General features: G+C 39.9%; 1 protein-coding gene across 2 annotated transcripts in view; it reads right to left on the reverse strand.

The window, feature by feature from the left end:
- Nucleotides 1–1,713: 1,713 nt before the first annotated feature.
- The window catches only part of GALNT1 (polypeptide N-acetylgalactosaminyltransferase 1), a 214,007-nt gene continuing 191,149 nt past the window's right edge, over nt 1,714–24,571 (reverse strand). For both annotated transcript variants that reach the window (XM_030204622.1, XM_030204632.1), the window contains exons 9-11: nt 19,699–19,797; nt 7,024–7,158; nt 1,714–3,163 (exon numbers count right to left, since the gene is read on the reverse strand). In XM_030204622.1, the coding sequence (XP_030060482.1) occupies nt 3,017–3,163; nt 7,024–7,158; nt 19,699–19,797 (381 nt within the window). In that variant the 3' untranslated portion in view covers nt 1,714–3,016. The remainder of the gene's footprint in view (nt 3,164–7,023; nt 7,159–19,698; nt 19,798–24,571) is intronic.

The following is a 24,571-nucleotide window of genomic DNA, read 5'->3' on the forward strand; positions in this document are numbered from 1 at the left end:
CATTAATGCTGAGAGCTTGATCTTGATGCTCTCAGTAGGCAATTTGGAGGAAAATCCAAAAACTGAAGATGGCACCCTATCTGGACTATATTGAGAACCCATCTGAGATTACTAGGGACCACTGGTTTGTTAAACAAGTTCGCTTCCTTCCTACTGGAAGGCCGTCCAGAATGGATACAGGGATTAAAAGCTATGTTTTCTTGAAGGTAATCAAACTCCCTTTCCTGGTTTTGGCTGTGGAGCTGGTTGGGATTGTGGGTCCCTATCTAGTCTGGAAGTAGCAGGAGGGTGGAGGATGCTTATGACTTTGAGAGTACGAGGACCCTTGTTGCCCACATCTCTGATACCTCCTAAAAGAGAAAGCTCAATCAGAAGTGGGCATGGAGAGGGTCTTAAGGGTACCACCTATACTGCTTAACAAGAGTAGCAGCCTCATCAAACCTTAGGTTTAAGGCCCTCAGCCAAGTGAGTTTGTAGGTGTCAATATCCAATATAGAAACTCTCAATGTTTTCCATACTCCTTCCCTTCGGCTACTAGCCTGTGGAGTTCTTCAACCTTGTCCCTAGGAAGAGTGTTGGCAAACTCTGCTACACTGCACAATGTCTCACAGGCACATGTCCATGAAGAGCTGACAGGATGCTATGCAGGATGGTAATCTAGCATTTTGAAAAACTTTTCTCCCCAAAAAACTCCAAGCTTCCCTCCTAGGGGGCACTGGGAAGCGAGTCTTGGAGTTTCTGACTCTTTCGAGAGTGGATTCATCCACCATGGAATTGTGTGTGAAGCTGTTGCTTCTTGAATCTGGGATCCTTCTGGACTCTGTACACAGAACCCACCTTGTTAATAGGAGAAACAGTGAAGGGGTTTCCTTTACTCTCATCTGAACCGCCTTCAAGATTCTACAAACAGGCACTGTTGTCACAGCCTCCTCGGATGGGTCATGAATTGGAGACTTTCCAATGCGTCTTGCCCTGGGCTTCTCCTCCATCTCTAACTTACATGGGATGGTATGCACCATCTTCCTCACACATAAATGAACAAGTCTTCCCCAGAGACCTGAAGCCCTCTTCCTCTGAGAAAATTTCTTCTTTAAAGTCCCAGGAACGATCTGAGTCAGACTCATAAAAATACTCTATCGGAGATGTATGAGTCTCTATCTGAAAATAATGGATATGGTCCTGTTGCACAAGAAACACCTTTTGAAGCCACTGGAGATGTTCTATTCTCGGGAAAAATAGCTGCAGTGAAATCAAATGACTTGATGTTGAAAAACTCCCAGACAGTGCTCAAGGCCTAAAAAAAAAAAAAAAAAAAAAAAGCCTCTATGGAGCCAACAAGAAAAAAAATAAAGAAAGAAACCCTAAAAACTGACCAGCAATAACTAACTAGGGAAACAACTGGGAAGAAAAACTGCATGACTGACAAGATTTATGCATAGAAAAATTAATTTTAACAACAACAACAAAAAAGCTGAGGTGACCTACTGTGATCAGCTTTGTGGAAAACTAAAAGCTGAAGAGGTCCCATGCCAACAGCTACAGGTAGGATGAGGCATACATGCTCAAAAGCTCTGTGTTCAGGGCTGGAGTTTGCACACAAGGCCGCGCTGGATGATGTCAGCCACATGTGAGAATTTCTCTGTCATGCTTCTCCTCTGAGAATTTCTAATTTATATTTATCATAGATATATTAAGCCTTCAGAATCATTTCAAAGTAACAATTTTTCTTCAGGTTTTATTAGAAAAAAAGCAGCGGATCAACAATACATTTCAAGAATCTAATCTAAATATGCACTTGACAATGAAGCACATTTTGAGTATGGAGTGAAGGTGTTAAGGTGATTTTCCAGCACACCTCTGGCACTGTCACTAAAATCATATATCCTGTTTTCTTTTGCAGGCTATTTGTTGGCTGGCATTATAAAACAAAGAACAGAATTTATTGCTGTGGGAGAAACCCCCCTATGGTTACAGCAGTATAAATCTTGGGAACATAAATCAGTCAAGTTGATTTAGGCAGTTCAAAATATATTGTGGGATCTTTAACTTGGCATGACAAGTCCAAAATGTTTGGATGGCTGAAATACAAGACAAGTGGAAGGTCTGGCACAGAATTTCTTTGTAGATATTACAATATGTTACGTTTCCATTTCTATTTCTTTTCAGGAAGGCAATATGAAGATATATTAGAAATCCAAAAGCTCACAAATTGAGATAAAAGCAAAAGTGACAGAAAAATAAAGTCAAATGTGATATTCAAGGAGATAAATCTGGTTTAACCTCATTTTGTCTGCTCTCAAAAATTACTTTCAGCCTCCTAGGAAAAAAATATATAGCTATCTGTGACTTTCACACCACTGAAAACTGTAAGAATGTAATTTCTGAACTTAGTTTGCCCCATTGAGGTATAAAATCTACATATAAATTTGATACTTTACTATAACAAATTGTACTTTTGATCTGATTTAACATCTTTTCGACCCTGTTCTTTACCATAAAAAAATCATTTTCTTTGTATGCGACTTCCATTTTACTAAACTTGACCGGTCTTCAGAATCTATACATTCTTGAATCAATATTTTGTACTTGGTTATAACCAACAACAAGGAAAGTCTTTCCCGTCATGGAAATCCCTTCATTTATGACAGCACTTTCAGAAGAAGGTACTGATGTGCAAGCATATAGCAACAATATCCGGCTCACCAGAGCTGATTCTGACTAGTTTTAATTGTCATTTAGAATGATTTTTCTTGATGAGGGAGATGCCTTGCCATCTTGTAAACATCAGCGTGCACAATTTTGCATGAAAGTTTCATCATACTTGTACAGGAAGTTCATAACTTCAGAAATGCTGGAAAAGTCCTAAGGGCTGATAATCCTGCATATCCTTCCTTTCTCTAGTAGAAAACATTTTTCTTTCTCTCGTTACCCAAAGATGTGCAAGTAATGTTTGCCGAGGTAGCCCAGTCAATTCTATTCTTTTAATATAGGATTTTTCCCTTCTTTCTGAAACTTCTCAGAATATTTCTGGAAGCGTGACATTGCGTAACAGCCACTGTTGTGAGTGACTTCCATTACAGTCTCTGATGCTGGGCACCTGGCTGTCTTCTTCTGTGGCCTTATCCAGGCACTGATTACTGTTCACATGCAGTAGGGTTAGTTTCTGAGAAAGAAAGTAAACACAAGATATTATAATTAGACAAAATAAAAAATAGGAAAATCTAGTCAAATTATTTGGTGATATTTATATGACTGGAAATGCCATCTTTTTGAAAACTAGATAGCACAGTGGGATAAATATGTTAGCCTCTGAATATCTAGTTTAAATTAACATTCTCAACAGGTTTTAACTGTATGACCTGGATTTGCTACCGTTGGAAACAAGATGCTGGGTTTGATGGACCTTTGGTCTGTCCCAGTATGGAAATACTTATGTACTTTCCAATTTACAAAATCAGTACTTACACTACTACTATGAAGATTCTGCCAAAAGGAGGTTCAGTTTAAGAGAAACAGCACCTCCTTGAAGCATGCCTAATATTACTTTGTGATGGCTAGAGTAGTATAGATTTTGTTTAATACATGGATAATAAAATCAGATTCATAGAATGTTAAAACCTTTGAAGAGGTAATTAGGCTAAGGTGCTAGCAATCAACTGTTTAAAATAATTGCATAAAAGTACATAATTACATAAAAGTAAAAGGGAAGAAGGCCACTTTGGTTCTTGAACATAGCACCTGAAAAGGTAAGGGAAAGAAGGTTAGCTTTCACACATTACAAGACGACACAGAAAGAGGAGGACAGGCTTTTAACTCCTAACCCTTGTTCACTTGTTCAGAACCCTTATTTTATCATCCTCACTTTAATATTCCCTTATCTCTTGTTTGTCCTGTTTGTCTGTCCTAATTAGTCGAGCAGGGACCGTCTCTTCATGTTCAAGTGTACAGCGCTGCGTACGTCTAGTAGCGCTATAGAAATGATTAGTAGTAGTAAATACCTGGAAAAGCTAAGAGAAGCTGGAAAAGCTGTCAGGAATGTGAAGAGGCAAATGGAAGAAAAGATAGCGATATGGTAAAATTGGGGGACAAGACATTTTTCAGATATATAAGTGACAGGAGGAAGTGTCATAATAGCATTGTGAGGCTCAAACCTGAGGGGGAGGAATATATAGAAGCTGATAAGGATAAAGCTGAACTGCTTAACAATTATTTCTGTTCTGTGTTCATGGATGGGGATAGGAACACAGAAAACAAATACAAATGGGGATGGATGAATGATAGACCAGGACCGATTCTCAGAAGACTGTTAATGAGGAGCTAGCTACACTAAAAGTAGACAAAGCAATGTGGCCTGATGGGATACATCTGAGGGTGCTCAAGGAACTCGGAGAGGTTCTGGCGGCTCCACTGTCTGACATCTTCAATGCTTCATTAGAGTCTGGAGTGGCCCCAGAGGACTGGAGAAGGGTGGATGTGGTCCCTCTGCATAACAGCGGAAGTAAAAAGGAGGTTGAAAATTACATACCTGCCAGTCTGACCTCGGTGGTGAGTAAACTAATGGAAACGCTTCTAAAGTGTAGGACTGTGAGGTTTCTCGAATTGAATGGACTGCAGGACCCGAGGTAGCATGGCTTCATTAGAAGCAGGTCATGTCAGACAAATCTGATTGATTTCTTTGACTGTTTGGACTTGGGAGGTGCGCTAGATGTTGTGTACTTGGATTGACCCAGTTCTGCACAGGTGACTGATAAATAAACTGAGTGCCCTTGGTATGGGACCTAAAGTGAATGACTGGGTTAAAAATTGGTTAAATGGAAGGAGACAGAGGGTAGTGGTAAATGGAAAAGTTTGTTATTAGTGGTGTAGTACAGGGGTTGGTCCTTGGGCCAGCTTTTTTTTTTAAACATCTTTGTAAGTGAAATTGTGGAAGGGCTGTCTGGTAAGGTTTGTCACTTTGCACACGATACCAAAATCTGTAATAGGGTGGACATCCTGGAGGGAGTGGATAGCATTAGGAAGATCTAGCAAAGCTTGAAGAATTGTCTGATAACTGGCAACTAAGATTTAATGTTAAGAAATGCAGGGTCATGCACTTGGGTTACAAGAAATCAGGGAAACGATACAATATATGGGTTGAAGTGCTTCCATATACAAAAGAAGAGCAGGGCTTGGGGGTGATTGTATCACTTAAGGTCTCCAAACTGGTAGAAAAAGCAAAGGTCAAAGACAGAAGGATGCTTGGCTGCATAAGGAGATGGATGACCAGCAGGAAAAAAAGAGGTGATAGTGCCCTTGTATAAGTCTCTGGTGAGGCCTCATTTAGAGTACTGTGTGTAATTCTGGAGACCACACCTACAGAAGGATATAAACAGGATGGAGTCGGTTCAGAGGGTGGCTACAAAATTAGTAAGTGGTCTTGGCCATAAAACATATAGGGCCAGGCTTAGGAACCTCAACATGTATACGCTGGAAGAGAGGCAGGAGAGAGGGGATATGATAGAGACATTTAAATATCTCAGTGGCGATAATATACAGGAGGTGAGCCTTTATCAAATGAAGAAAAACTCTAGAATGAGGGGGCATACGATGAAGTTAAGCGGAAACAGACTTAGGAGGAATCTAAGAAAATACTCTTTCATGGAAAGAGTGATGGATGTGTGGAATGGCATTCCGGTGGAGTTCATGAAGATGAGGACTGTGTCAGAGTTTAAGAAAGCGTGGGACAGGCATGTGGTTTTCCTTAGGAAAGAAAGTGTTAGTGGTTACTGAGAATGGGTCTTTTGGCACTTATCTGCCATCATGTTTCTATATCTGACTGGTTAAAACTCAATTTTATTTTTATTTCATTTTATCAAAGTTACATGTAAGAAACTTACCTGAATTGACAGGAAATAAAGAAAACACATACTAATTCCAATGACAGTGAAAAAGAACACAGAACAACCTTTAGTCCACAAGTATAGGAAATATAAATACAAAAGAAAGGAACAACTTGCCTGCTTGGTCTTTATAAAAGAGGGAGTCCAAGAAAAGAAACTGTGACTACTGGCTACACAATAACCCTTAGAAAGACTCAGATATTCAGATAACACAATCCTGGGCTCTTCACTAGCAATCAGAAAATCTAGGAACTGTTTAGAGTATAAGAATGTTTTGTTTGTTTTTTTAACCACCAAGCATGATATAAGACAAAGAAGGAAATTTTAAATTAAAGCCACCACCAAAGGCCAGAACTTGTTTTCAAAACCAAGAATTCACAAAATCTTGTTTGGGTAGCTAATTAAAAAAATAATCAGGAAATATATGCACATTTTGCCAGGAAAGGGGGGTGGAAACACCTCATTCATATATCTGAAATGCAATCAAAGTACTGTATTCTGATTAGATTCCAACACAAAGTTATCAGAGTAGTCATTTCAATATCACCTCCAAAGAACTCTCCAGAAATTAATTCACATTTGGAAGGGCCTCTTTCCTGTTCTCCATTTGAATCACCCCACCTCTTCCCCACAGTGATAAATAATGTGCCCTAGAGATAGGAGATACATTTTCTGCTGGCATTTGGAAAATCTTTTGATGATTTTGAAAAATTCAAAACTCTCAAGCGGGTCTTTCAAGCTTGATTTTCCAAGTGTTTCACCTTTTATTTTAGCACCTCCCTATCTTTAACATTGACAACATTAAGGCACTTTTCAAATCACTCATGCTTCCGCATTTCCCAGTCTAGTAATGTGTTAGCCCAGTTCCTGTTTTTGCTCAGTCACAGAAATAGAAACAATGATCAAAGTCCCAGTTTAAGCTGGTAACCATCTTAATCACATTAACAGTTAAAGCGTATTACAGGCTTCCAGAAGGACTCCAAAGTCACAGCAGCCACACCATGGATCTAATTTTATAACAGGAAAATGGTTAAACAGCAAACAATAATAAAAAAAAAAACATAAAAGCTGCTGTGAAGAGAGTCATCTCAGGAAAATGTTTGGTACAATAAAACCAAAAAGCAAGAATTATCATGTGACTTACCACTGGATCATAATCCCAAAGCTGATTGCCTTTTAGATGGTGACACTTCAGCATTGTTACTGGGCCATTAAGTTTGGAGACATCCAAGCATAAATCATCTGTTCGGATTTCCTTATTAGCAGTATATGAGAAAACCTTGTAATTAAAAAGAACAAATGAAATATTGCTTCTGGATTCTAAAGAGAAAATGTCATTAAACATCTAGTGAGCCAGATGTGACAACCTTAACCTGGTAACTTATGCATACATTCAGCCATGATCAATTCAATATATACGTATGACTTTAAAAGGATAACATATTTCAAGTTATACCTGCTATTTGGAGGAGTGGAGTAATTAGGGTGGTGGACTCTGGTCCTGGGGAACTGAGTTCGATTCCCACTTCAGGCACAGCTCCTTGTGACTCTGGGCAAGTCACTTAACCCTCCATTGCCCCAGGTACAAATAAGTACCTGTATATGTAAGCCGCATTGAGCCTGCCGTAAGTGGGAAAGCGCGGGGTACAAATGTAACTAAAATAAAATAAAAAATAAATATTTATGTATTTGACTTAAAATGCACAGCTATAAGGAGAAGGGCCAAATTTGATGCTCTCCATACAAACTTTAAACCCCAACCCCAGAACCTCCCTAATCTTGCCCCAATGTAGAATGCATTTACATTAGTGTATGTGCATTGTATAGTGTGACCTAATCAAACACCACAGCTAGGAAAATTAAAATAAAAGCACTTAATGCAGTTAGAACCTGATGCCAACTGCCTGTGCTTTTCAATAAGGACCCCTTTCCTAATGGGCTCTGTGCATACGTGAAACCAGTAATGCACTGGTATGTTGTCACATGAAGGGCAATTCTATAAACTGGGTGCTAACATTTGTACACCTATTGCATGCATAACTGTTTAGAATACTAGCAGTTATGCGCCCACACATGTGCTAGCAGGGCACGTAAGCGCACTTCTGCAGATACCCACTACATTTACATAGAACATATTTGCAAGGGGGAATACACTAGGTGGAGCATTTGCAGGCTTACACCTACACGGGTAACTTACAGAACACTGTGTTATGGGTTTAACCATGGTTGCCTAAATGTTATGTGCAACAGTACCAAGGGGGAAGTTATCAACGTGGGCTACTGTTAAGTCGGAATATTTTACCACAAGTTGGGTTATTTTAGCACAGAGTCCCATTGCATAAAAAAGGACCTTGTGCTAAAATAACCTGACAATAGTAGCCCACATTGATAACTGCTCCCCCAACCTCAAAGTGATACTAGTTGCCTAGGTTCCATTACCGAGTAGGCTCCTACCTTGCAGCCCACTTACAGAATTGCCCCCTAAATATATAACCCAAGTCATTTTGAGAAATCAAAGAAAATAATTTACTTGTGTATGTGCAGTAATAACTACTACTACTACTTATCACTTCTATAGCGCTACAAATAACTAACAAAGCTGCTAATCTTCTAAACTTGCCTATACTCTACCAATTGAGATTTTATACTTCTAGCTGTTATTGCTTATACAGGCCAACCAAATTTTGGCTTTGCTTACAGTGCCGAAACTGGCCCCAAATCCTTTTTCTGCCCAGTTTCAGCCAAAGAGCTGCGGCCATGGTTTCCATTTCAGCAGAAACTGTTTTTGGTGGAAACTAAAAATTAGTGCTTTGTTCTGTTTGTCTCCCTTTGTCTCCTCTCCACCGTACAGGAGTTGCCTCTCCCTCTGACCTATCTCACAATCCCAAGCAGTCTAGGGGTGTAGTCAGGGCAGGAGTGATCCTAGGCGCTCTGCTCTCAAAATGGAAGCCAAGACCTCAAGTGGCAATCTTGCGAGATTGCCACAAGAGGTCACAGCAGCCATTTTGAGAGTAGAGCTGACATAGGCAAGAGCACCTGGGGATCACTCTTGCACTGACTACACCACTAGATCACCAGGGATTATAAGGTAGTGGTGGGAGGGGGGGGGGGGGGAGGAGGTACTTTTTGCATTCTGCATTTGTGTGTGTGCATAATGTGATTGCAAGTAATGCAGTTATGATCTAGATAGGGGTTTATATGGTACATACAGTGCTCCAAATAAATGCTTATGATAAAGTTTAGCAGGAATTTAAATCTGTAAATTTGGGATTATAAACTCCTTAGGAATTAGCCACTCTGTTGAGATATGACATCAGCCATCACTCCAAATGTGGCGCAAATGCAGCCATTGTAAAAGTACTGTGGCTTTTAGTTTCAGTTTTCATTAGCTGAGATGCATGTGTGGAGATAGATTAAAAACTGGTTAAAAGAAAAGAGAGAGTACTTTTAAACAGTCAGTATTCTCAATGGAGACGGGTAGATAGTGGGGTTCCCCAGGGGTCTGTGCTGTAACCGTTACTTTTTAACATATTTATAAATGATCTAGAGATGGAAGTAACTAGTAAGGTAATTAAATCTGCTGATGACACAAAGTTATTCAAAGTTGTTAAATTACAAGAGGATTGTGAAAAATTACAAGAGGACTTTACGAGACTGGGAGACTAGGCATTCAAATGGCAGATGATGTTTAATGTGAGCAAGTGCAAAATGATGCATGTGGGAAAGAGGAACCCAAACTACAGCTACGTAATGCAAGGTTCCACATTAGGAGTCACTGACCGGGAAAGGGATCTAGGTGTCATTGTTGATGATACGTTGAAACCCTCTGCTCAGAGTGCGGCAGCAGCTAAGAAACCAAATAGAATGTTAGGTATTATTAGGAAAGGAATGGAAAACAGAAAGGAGGACATTATAATGCCTTTGTATCGCTCCATGGTGTGACCCCACCTCAAATATTGTGTGCAGTTCTGGTCACCGCATCTCAAAAAAGATATGGTGGAATTAGAAAAGGTACAGAGAAGGACGACGGAAATGATAAAGGGGATAGGATAACTTCCGTATGAGGAAAGGCTACAGCAACAATGGCTTTTTAGCTTGGTGAAGAGACGGCTGACGGGAGATATGGTAAGAGGTCTATAAAATAATGAGTGGAATGGAACGGTAGACGTGAATCGATTGCTTACTCTTTTCAAAAATACTAGGACTAGGGGGCATTCAACGAAGCTAGAAAGTAGTAAATTTAAAATAAATAGGAGAAAATATTTCTTCACTCAAAATGTAAACTCTGGAATTTGTTGCCAGAGAATGCAGTAATGAAGTTAGCTTAGTGGGGTTTATAAAAGGTTTGGATAGCTTCCTAAAAGAAAAGTTATAAGCCATTATTAAAATGGACTTGTGGAAAATCCACTGCTTATTTCTAGGAAATATACATTTTGGTATATTTCTAGGATAAGCAGCATAAAATATACTGTTTTGGGATCTTAACAACACTATAGCTCATTCTGCAGCATGACTGGAAAGCTAATACAATTACTGTACATGTGCTTGTTCTAAAATAAAGGTTTGTAATATAAATTGCAGAACTGTACTGCATTATATATACTGTAAAATAAGACCAATACTGTAAAATCACAATCATAAAGAGTACTGTACTGCATAGTAGCAATGAAACTGGTAAACAAATTATAAAAGTGCTTTGTAAAATTTTGTGATTAATGTTTGTTTTTCCCATTTTACTTCTCTTCCTCGCTGCAAGATCATGCCAGCGTCTCAATAACATTACATCAGTAACCGTCACTTTCTCTTGTTGTTCCACATATGCCAGTGCAAAACTCAATTGCCTTGACCCCTTCACTATGAATGACTTTTACAATGTTATTTACTGTATGTTCAGCCTCACTCATGGTGTCAACATCATCATCTCCATTCCTGGTTCAGCAGAGCAATCACATCATTGTCAGCTAGCTCTTCTTGCTTGTCTGCCTGCCTCCATTCTTGCACGTCATCATTACAAGAATTCTCATAGACCGGTATTTCCTGTAACAAAGGAAGATTTTCCTGGGCTGCCCTGTGTTCAGTGTCATATCCGTGTTCATTTTCATTCTCAGGAATTAACTTTCTCCATGATTTTGCAAGGGTTGGAGGTTCAATTTTATCCCATGATTAAGCGAACCAGTAGACATCTTTGATGTTCACCTTCTTTAAAACTTCAATCATTCCTTTACCTTCATCCAGTACACAAAGCGTTGCAAGAAGCTTACAGCAATATTTTAAAGATTTTCAGTACGCCCTGGTCCACTGGCTGACACAATGATTTGACATCAGGAGGGTTTAATATATAAAGTTGTTGAGCGAGGCCACAATTAAGTCGAACATCTCAAATCATACGCTAGATTGTAATCAACTGTTTCCTATTTTGCTAATAATGTATCATTGATTTTCTACTAATAAAGATTCTGTAATTAAAGTTAGGTAAATACTCAAGGGATAATAGAAAATTTATTTGTACCAGAACAAGAGCAATAAGAATGGTCTTGGGGAGAATTTAGGGTAATGGAACTTTGCAAATTAATCTGTAAATTATGTAGGAGTGGGACAGACTTAGATACTTGTTCATTAGTACTGTTGAAGGAAGTGAATTCAGAACTATCAGGTTGGCTGCTTTTGCTGGTTAATTTAATTTTACAAACAATGTCTATTTAATGTTCTTCATAAAACAATTGTAATACCTACTTAAAACCCCCAGTGCTCAATACCCAGTTCTGTATTAAATTACAGGCCAATATCTAATTTCTGCATTTTTATACAGCTGGAAGAATATTTAGATAAATTTGGTTTCTTAGACCCCTTTCAATCAGAGTTTAGAAAGGGTTTTAGTGCAGACCATATGGAATGAATTGCTAGAGAGGCAGAAAATGACTTTTGGCAGGTTATAAAATTAATTCTACTGTACTATCAGCAATATTTGACTTTGTCAATCACACATTTTTACTGAAATGGTTACAACATATGGGCATTTATGGCAATGTTTTTAGTTGGTTTAAAACATTTTGGAGGAAACACTCTCAGAGTAAAGGCTGGCACCTGGGTGATGGCACATGGTGTTCCTTAGGGCTAAAGTTTAGGGTTATTTCTGAAAAGGCTGCCACAATGTAGGCGCTAGAATTCATTGTAAAATACCAGCTTAAGTTGGGAATTTAAGTGCCGATATTTAGGAGTGGCTGCTTGTGCCATTTCAGTGGCTAGTGTAAATGAGCGCAACTAAACACTGCAGCTGCACACCTGACAATATTCTAGAATCTTAGTATGTAAGTGCTGGTCAGGCCCCTGACCTGCCCATGCCCACTTGCACTTACTTACTTGCTACACATTTCCCATGCTAAGTTTCTAGAATTGCAACTAACTGCAGCTGCACAGTTAACTGCAAATTAGTGCCAATTAACTCCAATTATTGGTGATTATTGGCTGTTAGTGCTAATTAGCATCTAATCTGCCAATGAACTTACACACATAACTGGCATTCTGCTTGATACAAGGGGAAGCTGTGTTTCAGAGGGCAGGAATCACTGTTTTTTCTCCGAGTGGGAGTTTTTTTCAGTGATTTAGAATCCTGACCTCTGAAAGAATTTGATAGCAAATATAGGACCGGTGATAATAAATACTTCCAGAAAACAGCTTGAGCGCATGTAAGAAAATATCATGCAAAAGAGTTCTGAATAGAACAGCCAAGCCGGGAAGATCTGAGGTCCTCTTAATAAAAGTAAGAATAAACAAGTGTGATTTACAGGAAGCAGAATATTTTGAATACCACGTGGTAATACAACATTAGAATTAGAATATTTCACCAGTGGTCCCTATTTAGGCATTATTGTGGTTTAACTAAAAGCTGCATGCAATTTTGTACACTAATCCCCAGATTCTAAATATGGTGCCTAAAACTGGGTGCCAAGATGTGCACCCAACTAAACTGGCTCACAAGCCAATTAGTGTCAATAACTGGATACTAAATGACACCAATTTGGATCCGCATGCAAATCTTCCTGTGTATTCCATAACAATGTGTGCCCAAATCTCATGGAGCGCAACTCAAAAGGGGGTATTCAAATGGAAGATGTATAGATGGATCAGGACATTCCTAAAATTTGTGTGCAGTGTTACAGAATACCAGAGATGTACGCCCAAATTGGGCGTTGGGAATTACACCTGGTTTCAGCAGGTATAAATTTTGTTGCCTAAATCACCAATCAGCGCTATTCTATAATGGGCGCTCATCTTGAGTGCCCATTACAGAATAGCATTAAGCACCATTTACTGAATCTAGTCCTGATCGCAAAAATGAGTGCACAAGATTATAGAATGAGGGACTTTGTTTTTTTACGTAAGGAACCTGATAGTTTAGGTTTTATGCAATTCTCTCATGTTAATGAATTTCAGATTTAAATTAAAGTTAATGAGTCTTTATTCTACGATTGAAGGTTTTTTTTTTTTAATAATAATAGTTCCTGGATGCGCAGTAACCTCTTGAAATTTAATAGATCCCTTTCTCTGACACACACAAAAACTGCTTGAATATCTTTGATTTTAAACCTTTCAAAAAAAAAAAAAAGTATGAAATCTGGGGGTTCTTACTGACTTAAATTTGACAGCGGAAGATCAGCTTGAATCCACTTTTTAAATCAACTTTTAAGTCAGCTCAAGGCATTTTTACTACAAGTTCATTTCAGGCAGGGTGTGCAGGAGCTTTCCTTTTTGCATCTAGGTTACTGGAACACAATTTATATGAAGGCAATATGTTCTGTTCCACCAGGGGGAAAAGGAACAAATTTTATTATGAGTATTTCCTGATCACAAATAAAACAGGAAGATTCTGTCCAATCCTAGGCCTAAGGACTCTGAATAATTATCTTGCCAAACTAAAGTTCAGGGTGGTTTCCCTAAGCTCCCTAATACCATTACTTCCTTAACTTTAAGACTGCTTAGATCCACATTCAGATACATTAACGTCACAGGAAGTATCTAAGATTTGACACAGGAAAACACTCCACCATTACCAGAGGCTGACATGTCCTCATGTTAGCTTCTCATATACTTACAAAGTGCCTAATGAACATTGCATGTATCTACACAGACTGGGGGAGCATGCGTTTCCCTATTTGGGCAGTTGGCTAGTAAAAGAAAAATCATGAACAGAGTGATCAGTGTGATTAACCATTTGAGTGTTGGAGTTACTAGGGTTTGTCAAATTATCCCAGATCCCAGCTAAGCCTGATACAGCAACTGAAATTCATAGAAGCCTTGCATGACACAATATGCTTAAAACCTACAGAGACTTACACCAAGCAAACATAAAAAATGGAAGAAACTTCTAAATGATTAAAAAACCTAATAATGATGCTACTGGGAAGAGTAATGCACCACAATGGTGGGAACTTACACGCTTTTAGTAAAATGTAAAACAAAAACACGCTGAAGAAGCCATGATCAAAAAGATGTTCAATTGGCTCCACGGAAAACCTAAAACTAATGTGGTCCAAAGTGACAACAGCAGGCAAGAGATGACATGCATGAGCTACCTCAAAAGTTCTGTAGATCAGTGTTGGAGGCAAGTTTTCATGTGGGGCTCCGTCAGATGATGTCACCTATATTTATTTATTTATTGTAAGTACTTCTGTATCCTGCTTGTTCTCGGAGAAATGTTTCCCTCCCTATTTTACATCTTTGAAAAAAAAGTTTAATAGGGCTCAAAAATGCTCTAAGCCATACTGGATTCAGACCAATAGTCCCACCTAGTCCAGTATCCAGTTTGCAGCAGTGGCAAATGCCAGTCCAAAGCTACATTAATGACCTTCCTGGGATGACACACAATCCTATACAATGTCCTTCCCATGAGAGGCCAAGGAGGAAACATGTAAAGGAGGCTGACAGCCAAGGCTGTACCAATGCATCCATTCCTAGGGAGTCTGTCTCCCTGAAGCAGCTGTAGAATCTGTGTACTTCCACATTGTGTCTGGATGCCATGAGTTCCAGAACCGGAAGGCCCTACTGCGTGGAAATGACGCGAAATGCAGTCTTGGACAGTTGCCACTCTCCATAGTCCAGAAACACTCTGGTGAAGAAAGCCACTTGCGAGTTCAATGAACCTGCTATGAAAGACACTGAAATCATTGGAATGTTCGACTGCGCCCATTGAAAAAGAAGACATGCCTCCTGAGCTAAAGATACACAATGTTCCTCCTGGTCTGTTGATGTAACACATGGCTCTGACATTGTCTGAGAGCACATGCACCATACTCCAGCGAAGAAGCAGCGAAAAGGTTAGTAGAGCTTTCCAGACAGCTTGAAGTTCTACTTTGTTGATGAACCAGGAAGCCTCCACTCTCAATCAGTGTCCCTGTGCAGAGTGGTTGAGATAATGGGCTCCCCATCTGAAGAGGCTGGCATTTTGCAAGTGAGAATGCACCAACTGGGAGTGTGTAAGGACAATCCCACCGGAGCATACACAGGGAGAAGCCACCAAGTCAGACTCCATCTGGCTTGAGGTGTCCACGGCACCAGCTGGTCGTAAGTCCCTGAGACCAGAGACCACCGGCTGAACAGGGACAACTGTAGGGGCCACATGTGGAACTTCACCCCAAGGCAGAACATCCAAAGATGCCATCATAGAACCGAGAACCTGAGCATAATCCCACACCTGCGGGTAGGGGAAGAAAGAGAAGCCCGAGAAGTTGATGTGAGCTTCAGCTGATAATGCTGAGGCAGGAAAACCTTCCCTGCCTGGGCACTGAAGCACATTTCCAGAAACTCCAGGGTATGGATGGGGGTGAGATGACTCTTGCTGTAATTCACTGCCCAATGCAGCGCAGAAAAAAGAGACAGGACTGCCTGTGTACTATGAAGGGTCTCTTGATAAGAAGGCACCTGAATTAGCCAATCATTCAGGTAAGGATGTACCTTGCCGGCGAAGAAAGGCTGTCGCCACCACCATAATGTTTGAAAATGTGAGAGGTGCAGTGGCGAGGCCAAAAGGTATGGCCTTGAATTGAAAATGATCTCCCAGGATTGCAAACCAGAGAAATTTCCAGTGAGGAGGCCAAATTGGAATATGAAAATAAGCCTCCTTGAGGTCCAATGAGATGAGAAACTCGCCTGGCTGGATTGAGGCTATGACAGAATGAAGAGTCTTCACACAGAAGTGCAGCACTCCGAGAGACTAGTTCACCCCTCTGAGATCCAGAATCGGGCAAAAAGGGTCTTCTTTCTTTGGGACGATAAAATAGATGGAATATCGACCCGTGCCTCTCTCTGTTGGAGGAAGAGGCTGAATGGCCTCCAATCGCCTTAAAGAGGTCAAAGTAGTTTGCACTGCATGTAAGTCTCTGAGATGGTGTTAGAGGGGGTTCAACTAGGACAACTGCCCCCCTGGACTAAGAGAGCCCTAAGCCCTAAGTTCTGCCCTGGGCCCTAGCCATGTCTAACACCAGCTCTGGTAGGATACACATTTGAAATCTGACATATTCTAATCAGAAAATAGAAAATAAATGTTTTTTTCTACCTTTTGTTGTCTGTTCATTTTATTTTTCAAATCATGTTGGTCCCAGGTTCTGTTTCCCTCTATCTTCTCAACTCACTCACTAGGATCTCATGCCCATTTGACATTTCTTCTTTCTCCATGCTCACCATCCATTTTCCATCTCTATATACCTGTCTTTCCCCATGCTCTGCATCTCTCTTCTGTGTCCCATATAATTCCCTGTCCAGAATTTTCTATTTGTCTATCTCCCTGCATGTCCCTATCCCCTCCACCTATGGCCAGCACCACTACGCTGTGACCCCCCCCCCCCCCCCACAAGTCCAGCATCTCCCTTCTGCATCCTTATTCTCTCCCCTGTCTAGTGTCTTCCCTCTGTATCCATATACCCCCTATCTGGCATTGCCTTCCTGTGTCCCTTCCCCTGCCTTCCTACCTTGCAGGCCCAGGACCTCTCTCCCTTCCCTTCAGCAGTCAAGGAATGATCTAGCACCTCTGTCCCTTTGCTACAACAGCCCCCCCTTCCCATAGGTCCAGTGCCTCTCTCCCCCTTTCCCTCATGGGTTCAGCGTCTCTCTCTCCCTTCCCTCCAGCCATCCCTCCCTCCTCCCAATGGTCCAGCACTTTTCTCCCTTCTCTCCAGCAGCCTCCTCCCTCATTTACAGTGCCTCCTCACTCTCCGTGGGTCCAGCAGCCCCCCCCCCCCGCATTTCCAATGCCCCCTCTCTGCTGGTCCAGCAACCCCCCCCCCCCCCCACACTGTCAGGGCTTCTCCTCCCTTCATAGGTCCAGCTCTTTTGTCTTCTTCCCCCCTTCCTACCACAGTAACTCTTATGCAGCAGCCAGCCGAGCCGACAGCGATCTCAACAGACCTGATCCAGGGCCTTCTCTCTGCTGGCACCCGTCTTCTGATGTAGGGGTTGCTGACCTGGGGAACTGGGTTCGATTCCCACTGCTGCCTGATGTGAAGCAGTAGGTTGAGATCCTGGGGAACCAGCATTAATTCCCTCTGCAGCTCCATGTGAACCTGGGCAAGTCACTTAACCCTCCATGTCCCAATGTACTACTTAGATTGTGAGCCCACTAGTGACAGATCCAGCACCTGTAAAATGAAACTGTAAACCACTTACGTCTAAAGTGGTATATAAATACTGAAAGGAATGAATTAACCATAAGAAGTATCACATATCATATGTAATGAGTTTATCTTGTTGGGCAGACTGGATGGACCATACAGGTCTTTATCTGCTGTCATCTACTATGATACTATGTATGAAGCATAGGATACTCTCAATCCCAAACTCAACTGAACCTGAAAGCAGGACAAGAGGCCACACAGAAGTCACCACAGCACATAGGAGCTGCAATCTCGTCTGCTGGAGATACTGGTTTAATTGCTAAGTGCAGGAGCTTATGAGGCACAACACTTTACAGTTCTCTATCTCCACCTGCTGGCAGAAGGTCACAACCCATTTGTCTGGACTGATCCTTGGGATGTAATGGAAGTCAGGCTTAGCGGTCTGTAATTTCCCATATCAATCCTGAAACCCTTTTTAAAAATCAGCGTTACATTGTTCACTATCCAATCTTCAGGTACTAAGGGCGATTTTAACGACAGGTTACAGATCATTAACAGCAGATCAGCAATTTTATGTTTTCAGTTCTTTCAGTACCCTAAGGCAGTGTTTCCCAAGTTCAGTCCTGAGTACCCCTGCCATTCAGATTTTCAGGATATTCACAATGAATATGCATGAACTTGATTTACATACACTGCCTCCATTATAGGCAAATCTCTTTCATGCACATTCATTGAGGATACTCTGAAAACCTGACTGGCAAGGGGTACTCCAGGTCCGGCCTTGGGAAACACTGCCATAGGGTGTATGCTATCTGGTTCAGTTGATTTACTACTGTAATTTATTGATTTGGCTCAGTACGTGTTCCAGGGTTCACCAAGACTTATTTCAGTTCCTTCGCATTGTCACCCTTGAAAGCCATTTCTGGTACAGGTACATCTCTTATATCTTCTTCTGTAGACCAAAGCAAAGAACTCATTCAGTCTATCTGCATTCAGTGAGATAGAGCATTCCCTAATATTTAAGATATCACCAACAATTATTTGCCATATTTATCACATTTAGCACCAATCCTATAACAAATGTGCTTGTTTATTAAATATGATGCAGAGTAAGGGCATTTTACATTGATCATGTGGCATCATGGATGGTGATAGCTTGCATGAAGTTGGCAGGAAAGTGGAAGCCTAAGACAGCAGATAAAGGAACCTAGTGAACCTGTTTTAATTGTCTTTTGCTGTGTGACTGAGTGAACCACTTCAGTCTATTTGTGCTCAGTATGTATGACCCAATGCTTAAAGTTGTAACATTATTAGGCAAAAGTTTGCAGGTTTATGGATCCATGCCCTTTGATGCCGTGATGCTCATAGAAGAGTACTGCCAAATAAACTAGGAATATGACCTAGTACCACTATGAAAAATACTATATAAAAATACAGGTGAAATACAGTTCTGAATTTTGATAGACAAAGTTAATACTGTATACCACCTTGGGTGAATCTCTTCATAAAGGCAGTTAATAAATCCCAATAAATAAATACTTCACTACTGATGTGAAACTGGTATAAAATGTGTACACTAGGTATAATAGTGAAAGTTAGGGCTTCCAGGTAGGTTAAGGACAGTAGCACTACAGTATTACTTTCATTTCATGCCCAATTAACATTATTAAAACCAGTGGTATCCACAAATGATTTGTTGCTAGTTAAATTTAACAGCAACATAATGTGCTACAAATTGCTAGGAAGGTTGCCTTCTACTCATAGGGCAAACCTAAAGAAAAGGAATCATGATGAATACATTTGAGTTACTGCTGAACATTAACAATGGTAGGCTTCATCCTAACAGCAATGTAAATCATTACAGGTGGAGATAAACACTGCACTGACTTGTCTTTACATATTATAACCACCCATGATATACTAGACAGTGGGGGTCTTACATCAGGGACAGCATAACTATGCAAATGGTTCTGCAAAACATTATATACAGTGACAGCTCTATGTAAAAAAACTTACACTGCTGCTACACACCATAATGCAGTGTTGATAGGTTCATATTTTAGATTCAAAACAGGAGAAATTATTGCAGGATCCATTTTGCCTGAGCATAAAACAGTTTTTTTTTAAAAAAGAAACTCCCATGTTTCATTGGACTAAAATAAAAAGCAAGAGATCAGAAAGGTATCTTATCAGTAATAAAAGGGTTCTCTCACCTGGTTACCTCCCATTCCATGACAATTAAAAATTCCAACCTTTTCATTTTCTTTTCTTGCCATGTTATCTAGGCATTGGTTTGTCTCCACATTTCTTATCTGTAGGAAAAATAAATTATTTTTAAATCTAAGTTATGCGTAATACCATCCTTGATCTTCCGGTGACCAAACAGGTGGAAAAGATGACAACAAAAGCCACAAAGATGCTTGCGTGCACAGGAAGAGAGATGGCCAGTAGGAAGAAGGATGTGTGTAAGTCCCTGGTGACAGCTCATCTGTGCAATTCTGGAGACTGAATCTCAAAAAGAGAAACTGAACGGAGTCAGTTGAGAAAGTGGATACTAAAATGGTCAACTGTCTGTCACAAAGCATATGGAAATAAAGATCTAAATATCCAGAAGCTGGACGACAGACAGGACAAGAGAGATCTGAAGAGGAGGCAAGCCATTATTATTTATTTACATATATGACAATCAAAAATCAAAGCTGTTTATGTAACTGTCCAGAAAAGAAAAAAAATCATACAATTACAAGACACATGATAAAATATTGCAAAACTACAAAAGAAACAAACTACTGATCACTATCTTAAAGATAGTCGACTCATACCAGTATGTGTCGGCACTACTCCACCCCGTAACGACTAAGAAAAAATCAGGTAAAAAAAATCCAAACCCTTAATCAAAATTTGCATTGTTTACATTAGCACTGTAGAATATTATAAGAAGCAGAATTAACAACCCACTCTTCTCTAAATGCTTGAACAAATAGGCTAGCCTTTAATTTTTTTAATGGTGGGCAATGATTATAAAACATTTAATCACACGATTAATTGCACCTTTGGGTTGGATGGCTTGGTACTAGGTAAATTCTCACTGCATGGAAATTTTTTAAACCTGTTAAATATAATGAAAAGTCACAGACACACACTTTCTTCCCACAGCACATTGCACCCCTCTCCCCTCCATACAGGTACCTACCTTTCTCCTCTGCAGTTGAATTCTTCCCCTATACATACATCCAAGTGTCTCCCCTTCTGCTGCTAAACCTGTCACTCCTAACAGAGACACCCATTTCTCTCATCTCCTGCTGCTGACACTGCCCCCCCCCCCCAGCACACAGGTCCAGCATCTCTTCCCTCCCCCCCTTTAACATGCTACTTGCAACTGACACCGATACCTTCCCTACGTTATGTCAAAGTGAAATTGGATAGACAGGGGAGAGAAAGCAATGCTGGACAACAGAGGGAAGTTAAAATTAATTGAATTAATAGTGCACTAAATGCTCACCCCTTTTCTAAATGGAACTCTCTTCCAAGAGAAATAAAACATTAACTACCTGCCCTTCTGCAAATCCTCCAAAAAACTTTCCTGTTCATAAAGTTTTTATCTCAAGATACTAATTAATTTCAGTACTTTCACTGACCATCATAATATTGCACTAGTAAAATTGTTCTCTCGTTTTGTAATCTTCAAATCTCACTCATTGTAAATCAACTTTTGTAATGTAAGTAAGCCACATTGAATTGAAATTGTTTTGGGATAATGTAGGATATATAAACAAATAAAGAGAGATAATTATTTTCTTCTTATATTACACAGGGAAGAACATTCCACAACCAAGGACCAATATAGCTGAAAGCCTGCCTTCTAGTTCTTGTCACCCAAATTCACGCTAAATGAGTAACTTTTTAAGTCCCATTTAGTTTTAATTTAAAAAACAAATAGTGTGGACCCTGCACACACTTGGCCTCAGGATGTTACAGGTACAAGTCACAAAGAAACCATTATCACCTCAAAACATTACTAGCGCTTTTCAAAATCAACAATTCAAACTAAAATTGAAACCACACTCAGAAGAGAATCTCAGGGAAACAAAGGTTTATAAAGTATAAGTGTAGATCCTGTAGCCACATAAACCCAAATATGAACTTTGTGATAGGACACCAGAAGACACTACCACTTGCACATATAAAGGGGAAATATCACATGTTTCTAATTAGGTAAGTATGCACTAAAAACATACTACACAAACTATAAGCAAAGATTCCAAGTCACTTGAAATAATCTAAGATTTACAATGTATATATTATGTTCAGACCAGTAAGACTTATGTCAGTGCCAGTTAAAACAGTGGAAACTATAAATAAATAAAATTACAGAACACACAAATAAACATGGTTTAATGGGACAGAGTCAGAATGGTTTCAGCCATGGGAAGTCTTGCCTCATCAATTTGCTTCATTTCTTGAAGGTGAATAAACATGCAGTTAAGTTGAGCAGGTTGATGTAGTGTATCAAGATTTTCAGAAAGCTTTTGACAAAGTTCCTCATGAGAGATTCTTGAGAAACTTAAAGTGTCATGGGATAGAAGGCAATGTTCTGGTGCTGACTAGGAATTAATTATTGGACAGAAAACAGAGGGCAGAATTAAATGGTCATTTTCCTCAATTGAGGAGGGTGAATAGTGGAGTGCCACAGGGATCTGTATTGGGACCAGTGCTATTTAACATATTTATAAATGACCTGGAAATAGGAATGACAAGTAAGGTAATTTAATTTGCAGGTGACACAAAACTATTCAAGGTTGATAAGACACATGCAGACTGTAAAAAATTGCAGGAAGACCGTAGGAAATTGGAAGACTGGGCATCCAAATGGCAGATGAAATTTAATATGGCCAAATGTAATATGATGCACATTGGAAAAAATAAATCCAATCATAATTATCTGATGCTAGGGTCCACCTTGGGGGTCAGCACCCAAAAAAAAGATTTAGGTGTCATCGAAGTGTGCAGCAGCAGCCAAAAAAGCAAACAGGATGTCAGGAATTATTAGGAAAGGAATGGTAAATAAGATCGAGAATACTATAATGCCTCTGTATCGCTCCATGGTGTGACCTTACCTTGAGTACTGCATTCAGTTCTGGTCGCATTAGAAAAGGCTCAAACAAGAGCAACCAAAATGATAAAGGGGATGGAACACCTCTCATATGAGGACAGGCTAAAGAGGTTAGGACTCTTCAGCTTGGAAAAGAGACAGATGAGGGGAGATATGATTGAGGACTACAAAATCCTGAGTGGTGCAGAATGAATAAAAGTAAATTCAAAAAGTACAAAGACTAAGGGGTTAGGGCTCTTCAGCTTAGAAAAGAGACGGATGAGGGGAGATATGATTGGGGTCTACAAAATCCTGAGTGGTGTAGAATGAGTAAAAGTGAACCGACATTTTACTCTTTCAAAAAGTACAAAGAATAGGGGACACACAAGGATGTTACATGGAAATACTGTTAAAACAAATAGGAGGAAATATATTTTTCACTCAAAGAATAGTTAAGCTCTGAAACTCTTTGCCGGAGGATGTAATAGCAGTGGTTAGAGTATCTGGGTTTAATAAAGGTTTGGACAAGTTCCCGGAGGAAAAGTCCATAGTCTGCTATTGAGACAGACATGGGGAAGTCACTGCTTGCCCTAGGATTGGTAGCATGGAATGCTGCTACCATTTGGGTTTCAGCCAGGTATTGTGACCTGTTGGAAACAGGATAGTGGGCTAGATGGATCATTGGTCTGACCCAGTATGGCTATTTGTATGTTCTTATATATTTGAACAAGGACACAATTTTTTTATACACTAATTTTTAAACAAATATTAAATATACTTTAGGGTCCTCTGATACAAGTATTTCAATTTAACTCTATGCATATTCTGCTACCATGTGCATTTTCAGCTGATGGTTAATGAAACAAGGCTTAAATTGCTGTAATAAGCATCCCACAAACACCTGACTTGCCATAACTCCCAGATATAGATTGTGCTTGTATTAGACTTTGCAACTGGCTCTGAATTATTAAGGAAGGATTTACCTTCTTATAAATTCATAGTTCATACACTTTGGTATTTACAATAACATGTTAAAAGGAGAGAGATAATTATCAGAATGCTTTGTATAGCAGAATGAAAAAAAATCAATTGTTTCAGACAAATCTGTAATGATCTAGAGGAATATATTTTAATTAGAAAAAAATTAAGTGACAGATTCATTTTACGGAGAAACGTTAACAGCTGCAGCAAAATTGTTGCACCAAATATTCAGATAGAGGATAACAACTCTGTACAGTTGTGGAAATATTGGGATGGCAAGCCAAAATGACATTTCCCCATATCATATCTTTCTCCCCATTTTTAAATTAGCAATAAAAGACACTATGATCTTCTATGCATAAAGAAACCCTCCCCCCATAACAGTTTCAGAAAGGAATTCCAAATTCCCAGCACCGACACAATCTATGGACCAGATGAGGCACTGGCTCAGGGCACCAGTGATTAAAAGGCACCAAAATCTCAGTCTGGCATCTCACTCTCTCTCTCCCTTCAACCCCCACCCCCATGGGTGGTAAGGGGAGAGGAGGTAGAGATGTCAGACTTAGGATTTGAGATTTTGGGGAGGGGGGGCGCTGATGCCAAAGTTACCTCAGGGCACCACAGCCCCTTGGGCCAGCCCTGAAAATTTCTATAGGAAAAAACAACAACAGGAAATAACAGCTATACAGATTACTATACCATCCAAAGGGCAAACATACCTAAAATAAGTAATCAAACAATCATCAATCACATGAGGATCAGGATCTAACCTTTCCCAGACAGTCAGAGAAAGTCACTACTTATACCTGGGATCGATTGCTATTATTTGGGATTCTGCTAGGTATTTGTGATCTGGAATGACCATGGAAGGAGGATACTGGGCTAGATGGACCAGTAGTCTAACCCCGTATGGCTATTCTTATGCGCCATCCCATCACCTATTGCCTTCTCTTTTACCATGTTTTAAACCCCATTTCTACCCTCACTCAATCTTTTCAGCGATTCATTGAACT

The sequence above is a fragment of the Microcaecilia unicolor genome, chromosome 1 (assembly GCF_901765095.1).
Source record: "Microcaecilia unicolor chromosome 1, aMicUni1.1, whole genome shotgun sequence".
Lineage (NCBI taxonomy): Eukaryota > Metazoa > Chordata > Amphibia > Gymnophiona > Siphonopidae > Microcaecilia > Microcaecilia unicolor.